Source organism: Hemibagrus wyckioides, linkage group LG06, assembly GCF_019097595.1.
Source record: "Hemibagrus wyckioides isolate EC202008001 linkage group LG06, SWU_Hwy_1.0, whole genome shotgun sequence".
Lineage (NCBI taxonomy): Eukaryota > Metazoa > Chordata > Actinopteri > Siluriformes > Bagridae > Hemibagrus > Hemibagrus wyckioides.
Genome location: NC_080715.1, coordinates 32,775,154 through 32,783,205, shown reverse-complemented (window position 1 = coordinate 32,783,205; position 8,052 = coordinate 32,775,154). Strand labels below are relative to the sequence as shown.

The 8,052-nt window shown below is 37.5% G+C and overlaps 2 protein-coding genes across 2 annotated transcripts; one reads left to right on the top strand and one right to left on the bottom strand.

The window, feature by feature from the left end:
• Positions 1-141: 141 nt before the first annotated feature.
• On the bottom strand, positions 142-2,928 carry asb11 (ankyrin repeat and SOCS box containing 11). The gene is made up of 7 exons (XM_058392608.1): positions 2,767-2,928; positions 2,377-2,456; positions 2,168-2,275; positions 1,924-2,074; positions 1,053-1,187; positions 414-599; positions 142-320 (listed from the first exon to the last, which is right to left on the bottom strand). The coding sequence occupies exons 1-7, from the start codon at positions 2,861-2,863 to the stop codon at positions 196-198; spliced, it is 882 nt and encodes a 293-aa protein (XP_058248591.1). The 5' UTR covers positions 2,864-2,928; the 3' UTR covers positions 142-195.
• A 3,177-nt stretch (positions 2,929-6,105) lies between these two features.
• LOC131353827 (zinc-binding protein A33-like) lies at positions 6,106-7,970 on the top strand. Its single transcript, XM_058390902.1, has 5 exons — positions 6,106-6,189; positions 6,278-6,508; positions 6,637-6,659; positions 6,746-6,864; positions 7,375-7,970. Exons 1-5 carry the CDS (start codon positions 6,106-6,108, stop codon positions 7,917-7,919), a joined length of 1,002 nt encoding a protein of 333 aa, XP_058246885.1. The 3' UTR covers positions 7,920-7,970.
• Positions 7,971-8,052: the final 82 nt, after the last annotated feature.

The following is an 8,052-nucleotide window of genomic DNA, read 5'->3' as shown; positions in this document are numbered from 1 at the left end:
TGATGATAGGCATTTGTTTTTCACATTAAATTACCAGACCAGTACTAGATGAATATTAGAGGAATATAAAGCATTTATTAGAAATATTTCCATATTCAGAAAGCTTTGTCCATTTGCAAAAATTGTGTAATCTTTGTAGCTGTTACAGTAAACATAAAGTGTGTGTGTGTGTGTTTGTGTGTGTGTGTGTGTGTGTTACTGATACAGAATATAATTGTGTAAAATTTGTGGTAACTGAAGAACTCTCGCTCTGTTTAATCTTTTCTGTCCCAAGGAACGACGAATACTCAACCGGCTCATCTGTGACAGAGACCATGGACCTACAGCATAAGACAAAGACACATTAGTGTTTCTGTAATATAGCTGTGATGTTCACTCCATCTGTAATAATGTGTGTGTGTGTGTGCTCTTGCCTGCTGTCTGCAGTAGATGCTGGATGCTGTCGTCTGTAGCCAGGTCCAGAGGTGTCATGCCTTCTGAATTCCTACATTTCCCATCAGCCCCATGCTCCAGCAACAGCACCACCTCCTTGGCTCCACCCACTCGAACCGCAGCGTGCAGTGGTGTGTCAAGACCTCGCCCACACTGCACATCTGCACCTAAGTCAACAGGATACAAATTACAGAGTATAATAATAGAACATTAATTGAATTCATTTACACTGAGCTAATTGTGTGTCTAAATCACCAGACCCTTTCTCAAAACATATGGCTTAACTATACAGAATCACTTTGAAATAATTCCCAGATAAGTCTGTATTAAACACTTAAAAACTGTAATTTACATTTTGTGCAATATAGTTTTAGTCTCAGAAGGGTAATAACAGGCTTATTATTTTTTAATAACAACATTGTCAGAGCTACAGAGCAGAGCTACACCAGTCTTGGAAGATCTAAACCTCAGGAAAAGATCTACATCTAAATCCTGGAAGATCTAAATATCAGGAAACTAACTTAAGAACCATAAGGTTCATGATCCATGGTGCCTGTGTTTCCAGGGTCCTAAGAATCTATGTCTGTGTGTATGCAAGCAGACGTGTGTGTGTGTAAGACCTGAGATTAGAAGGCTCTGTACACACTCTGTGCTCCTGGTTTCACACGCACAGTAAAGCGGTGTGCCTGCTTCTTCCAACTCCAGATCAGCGTCCATCCCATACGATAGCAGCAGCTCCACACAAGCTGTGTGACCTGAAAGATAATCAGACACACACACACACACTTTCACATAATGAATCTAAAGAAACAATAAAGATCCCTAATGGCAGATTTATCAACACTGAGTTAAACACAGTCTGCTGGTCTATTATCATCTAGGATGCACTAGGTATGGAGACAGTGCAGGCTGTCCTGACCGATCATTATACTGTGCTTGCATTTTGGCAGAAAGAGAGGACTTCTAGCTGAACGTGTTGTACATACACTACACAATGTGCATATGGAATAAACAATATTTTTTTGTTAGTTGTGTTGGTGTGATTGTATATAAGCATGTTAAATATGCATGTTGTGATATTGTAAAATATTTTATAATGAATTTGTAAGATTTTTTTTTTTAAAAAGTGAGGAAAGTGAGGGTGAAGGAGAAGATGTGATTAAAGAAAGAAAAAAAATTATAAACCCAAATAATATTTCATCTTACAGAATAAACTATTATGGCTTGGTCTATGTTTGGTTCTGTTCAGAAAATTTACTTCCCAAATGTTTCAGAATTTTAGCAATGGCATTTTAAGTGACCTTCACATGTATGGCTTGTTGAGCTGTAAATGTAGAGTACAGCAGTTCTGAAATGTCATATCCTTCACATAACATGTATAATATAATAAAGGTCACACTGTTACATGCCTGTGTTTGTGTTGTGGTCAGTAATAGTTGTAATATGGACAATGGAAGTGGTAATAATATGTAGTTATGTGAATAAACACACCTTGTTTTGCAGCAGCATGGATAGGTGAACTCCTTAGGTGAGCTGGGTGATGGACAGAGCTGTACTTTAGAAGGAGTCTGAGAAGAGCCGTGTTACCGCTGAAGCATGCGTTGAAGATCGGTGTGGCTCCACTGACGGACATGGCGTTAGCCTGAGGGAAGATATGTATACTGATATTAACGTGTTCATATGCATACACTTGTATTTCTGACTAGGAAATATATTCAGGTAATTCTGGACATACATCAGCCCCCAGTTCCAGCAGCAGTTTAGCACAGGCAAAATGGCCTCCTAGACTGGCCTCGTGTAATGGAGTGATCCCATCCAGAGTGACCACATCAACATGTATCCCCTGTGCAAACACAAGCATTGGAGCAGCATTAAATACAAAAAGTTTTCTCCTAGGTGAACTCACATCACTTAGAGATTCAAACTGTGTGTGCCATACTCTACCTGAGACAGGAGCTTCTTAAGTGGAAGTAACCGGCCATGCAAAGCTGCATCATGGAGGGGAGTTCTGTCTGCCAAAGACCCTTAATCACACAAACACACACCATTGTTATAATTATTAATACAGCTCATTAATGCTAGGACTACACCTAGACCTAACCCTGACCTAAGGACCCCGTTTGACTCTTCTTCTAGTTTTTATTCAAGCTGTTGGTTTTGTAAATGAAAACATTTTCTTTGTGAGAACCACCCAAAAGTCCGAAAAAGACATTTGGCCTACACCAAGATATTAACACACACCCAGACACACTATAACATGCATACTTGCAAGTCCCACTGACCACAAACCCAAGAAAAAAAACATTTAGATATACTTTAAAAGATCAAACTCACCTTCCATGAGAGTGTTACACACCCGTCCTCCATACACCTGAAACACTTGCTGCCAGGGTTCATTCCAAACACACACCTCAGCATGAGCAGCAGCCATCTTCCAGACGTCTTTAAAAGGCTCACTACAAGTTGTGCCCTGCAGAAACAAAGGACTGATCTGTTCAGTCTGGTGAGAGAGTGTTATATGGCCTTCACAATATCACACACTCCCCCTGACAAAACTGTACCTCCCACCAGTTAACATGCAAATGCACACATCAGTCTATTGAAACACACACACACACACACACACACAAACAAAAATGTTGAAGAACCTGATGTTGAAGAAAAAAACACACACATCTAAACTTTTGCACAACTATGTAAATGAGTTTTTGAATGAAATAAAGCAGGAGTTCTTCTTAAATATGAACCAGTCACTGTTTCTTTCGTATAACCCTGATCATTTACATGTCTTTAAATCTATTTACATAGACATTAAATTCACTGCCCAGACTTTGCCCATATTGTGTGTGTGTGTGAAAGCCGTTAGACAAGGTGAGAAGAGTGTGTTAACGAGGCTCCTCTGTTCAGCCTTGACTGGAGAATGCCTGCATTATCAGGCGTGTTTGGGTTTTTAGTCCTGATGTCCAGAGTCTCCCACCCTGACCGTTATCTTTTAAGCTAACTCTAGTTTTATTTATTTTTTTTTAATATAGCTGTTGTCCCTACTATCTTTTATCTCTCTCTCTCTCTCTCTCTCTCTCTCTCTATATATATATATATATATAGATTGATATGTTGTGTTGTGTATAGATACATTCTGGATATAAAATACAGTTTTATCTCAATTCTGCACCAAAATAAGAGAGGATTAGCATGAACTTATTTATTGTTGTCTAAAGATAAAGGACAATAAAAAGTCAGTGCATTATTTAAACTGATAAGATCAATAACCTTCATGTTTCAGTAGGAACGATGTGTTTCCTTAAAGACTCAAATCAAATGTCTTAAATCACAAATGCTCTGTTTATACACAGTCACTATGAAGGAGTCGAGATGAACACAGCACCTGTTTAAGTTTAATTATGTTTAATGAATTTAATCAAAAAGGCCATTAACGGTTTCCAGTCATGTCTGAATCTAAACATTTTGTGCTCTATTGACCGATTAGAGGAAGTTTTGTGTACAAAGCTGTGCAGAAAAATACTGGGGAAAAAACAGGAAGCTAAACTAACTCTACTGTATAAAAACTGGGGATAAGTTTTAACACATACAAACACACACACATACTGTATATATATATATATATATATATATATATATATATATATATATATATATATATATATATAAACACACACACACACAGTGTTGGGGAGTAACTAGTTACATGTAACGGCGTTACGTAACTTAATTACAAAATAAATGTAACAGTAACTCGTTACAGTTACTTAGAAAAATATGTAATTAAAATTACAGATACTTATGAAAATGTTAAAGATTACAAATAGAGTTACATCTGAATTCTTTAAAAAAATAGTATATGTTGAATAAATATTAATTTGTTGTTAGAGTTTGTTAAAGCGGTGCTATTCTGATGCTTTTGATTGGTTCTCTGGTTTGAATTTGCGGCGCTTCTGCCAATTACATTAATCCACATTAATTAGCTTTAGGCTAATACACTGTCTGAGAGTTACCACCATGGCGAGTGATAAAAATGCATTTCAGTCCTGGAAATTTAAAAATAATTTCATCCTAAAATCCAATAAGGGGCAAATATAACAGTTCAGTGCAAAATTTGTTTGCCGGCTGTTAAAATGCTTTCGACATCAAAGGCTTCAATGTTGAACCTGAGGAAGCATCTGCAGGTATGTAACCTAGCCTTTCTTTATTTTATAATATATTTAAAATGTAAAATTTTTGTCATTATTGTGAGTGTACAGAAATAAAAACAGACCCTTTAGTTTGGAATGATATATTACTCGTTTCTGTTTAATAAAAAGTGACGGAGTGGTCAGTTGATTTACTGTAGCTGCTATGTGGAAACGCGCCTGCGCATTCATCGAGCCCATAGAGTACTCAAGACCTGTATTCATAACATTCAGAACAAATTAGCTAGTCTGCTAGTCATGGGCGTCGCTAGGCCATTTTAAAGCCCCCTAAAATTCTGCGATTGTCCATAAACTGTACACGAATAAGTGATCTCCTCAGTCCCCTTTACATTTCATATGAAAACTCCGGCAGATTTCGGCTCCTCCCGTCTTTCAGCGCGTTCTTCAATCCGCAGACCGCAGCGTTACAGAGCGAGGGTCAGGGGGCAAGTGTGTGTGAGTGTGTGTGTGTGTGTGTGAGAGAGACAGAGAGAGAGAGATCAGGAAGACTCGTATTTGGCTTGTTCAGTACACAAATGTTATACACATCTATGCAATACAGTGGAATGCTGCATTAAGTTTACCATCCCACCCTGTTAGTCAAACCTTTATTTTATTTTATTTTATTTTATTTTATTTTATTTTATTTTATTTTATTTTATTTTATTTATGTATTTATTTATTTATTTATTTATTTATTTATTTATTTATTCTATTATACCCTCATTGGGGACTGAGCCCCCCTTAAATGAAAATCCTAAAATCGTCCCTGCTGCTAGCTGCCTTTACCAGGCACACTTCTATTTATGAACACTTTGACAGAAAATATATAGCTCACACTTTTCCTCCTTGAAAATGTGTTGGTAATGTCAGATCTAATATAACTTAGTTATTTTAGCACTGTAGCGTACCTTATGATGACTCTTTTCAGATTATGTTTTTTTTCAGGGCATTGTTACTTGCCAGTGTGTCCTGTCATAGCTATGCAAAGATATGATTTGAAACAGTATTAAACAATTTTTGTTATGAAGTCTGGTTTTGTGGCTGTGCTTAAAATTAAATCAATATAATCTGAATTCAAGTGATGAAAGATTTAAAATTCTAACAGTAAACAGAGTTGAATACTACTGTAAGGTTAATCCTGCCTGGGATAAATGTTTGGAAATGATTTCGTTGAAAATATCCGTTAGAAACTTAAGTAATCAAATGTAATCAGTTACTTTACTTTTATAAAGTAATTGAAAAGTTAAACTGCTTACATTTTACAAATTACATTTTAAACAGAGTAACTTGTAATCTGTAACCTATTACATTACCTAACACTGCACACACACACACACACACACACACACACACCACATACAATACAGAGCTAAACCATGTACATTTAATTCAGAAGTAAATTATATTTCTGCTATAAATGTAGCAGTTACTGAAAATAAGTGTTTATTACAGTATATTACTCAGTAATACAGTTTCATCCAAAATGAAAACTGATCTTAGAGAGTTTACACTGAATTCTGCTCTCTTCAGTAAACTGAAGTGGAGTCAGACTGCAGAATATATAAAGGTTAGAATGAACAATACGTGATATTATAATTATAGTTTCCATCATCAAATAATCAGTTCTATTTCATGTGATTTCCTCTTCACTGCAGATTCAGGCCAAACACACAGAGCGTCAGATTAAAGAGCAGTTTGAGAAGCTTCACCAGTTTCTACGAGATGAAGAGGCAGTCAGGATCGCTGCACTGAGAGAGGAAGAGGAGCAGAAGAGTCAGATGATGAAGGAGAAGATTGAGAAGCTGAGCAGAGACATATCATCTCTTTCAGACACAATCAGAGCCATAGAAGAGGAGATGAGAGCTGAGGACGTCCTGTTCTTACAAGTGAGGATCATTTAGTCAGTATTTATACTGCGAGAAAGTAAAACTGCTTTCCATCATCACAAATGTCACATTTCAGTGGTGTAAAAATGTCCATCATAACCACTGATATGTGCTTTGTTGTTTTCCAGAACTACAAGGCCACAGTGAAAAGGTGAGTGATGTGGTTCCTGTCTCTCTGCTTCTCTGTGTTTCTGAATCCAAAGCCACAGCAACACTGACTCCTGAATGTTTTTGCAGAGCCCAGTGTACACTGCAGCATCCAGAGGAGCTTTCAGGAGCACTGATCCATGTGGCACAACATCTGGCCAACCTGAAGTTCAGAGTCTGGGAGAAGATGCAGGACACTGTCCAATACAGTATGAGTCATTCCCTTTATTTCTGTTTGTGTGTGTAAAAGCACATCAGTGCCACCTTCTCCATACTGACTGATGGGACAGATCCCCAATTTTTAATTTGATAATTAGTATTGAACAACATTTGTCTGTCAAATATCAACACATAAAATGTTTTATTAAGAAAGGAGGAGTGGAAGGCAGGAGAGCTAATTACAGGGTTGCCAGGTGAGGAGATTCTCACCCAATTGCACTTGTTCTAGAGCAACAATCTTGTTTTATACCAAATAATCAGAATTTTATAAATGTTCACGAAGGAAGCCAAAGTGTAAGCACATACAACATGTCTATGATGGGAATCATTTTTATTGAAAGATATATTGCAAGGTTTAGGAGAGAGACATAGAATTATCTATACATCAGAAATGAGTGTGTATGACAGTGACCTTGTATGTCTTGAAAATATATTTATACCAGCAGTCTCAAACCTTTGCGCCCTCTGAATATATAACACATATGTGTCTTCTTTTACAGCACCCATAACTCTGGACCCCAACACTGCCGACCCCTTCCTTATTCTGTCTGACGATCTGACCAGTGTGAGATGCAGTGACAACATACAAAGGCTTCCTGACAATCCTGAGAGATTTGATGATTGCTTGTCCATCCTGGGCTCTGAGGGCTTTAATTCGGGGACACACTGCTGGGATGTTGAAATACAAAATTGTACAGTCTGGTTTGTTGGTGTGATGACAGAATCTGCTCAGAGGCAGGGAGATATATTCTCCAGACATGGAGTGTGTTGTGTATGGTATAAGAATGGTCAGTATAAAGCATGCTCTACACCACACCCAGACTCTCTCCTCTCAATAGCACAGAAACTCCAGAGGATCAGAGTGCAGGTGGACTGGGATGTAGGAGAGTTGTCATTCATTGAGCCTCTCACTAACACACATATACACACTTTCACACAGAGATTTAACGAGAAATTACGGCCATTTCTTGTTGTGGGTTGTAAAGCGCATGCTATAAAAATCCTCCCACTCCAGTGCTCTGTGAGACTGAATCAGTTCAGCTGAACCAGGTATTATTTTTAATTAAATCCTCTGAATGAAATGATTTTCAATCGTGGCAAAGGTCTTTCTTTTTCCTAATTAACATTACGTTTAGTTCTTGCTTGCTTACGTAGTAGGTTCTGAAAACTGGAAGACC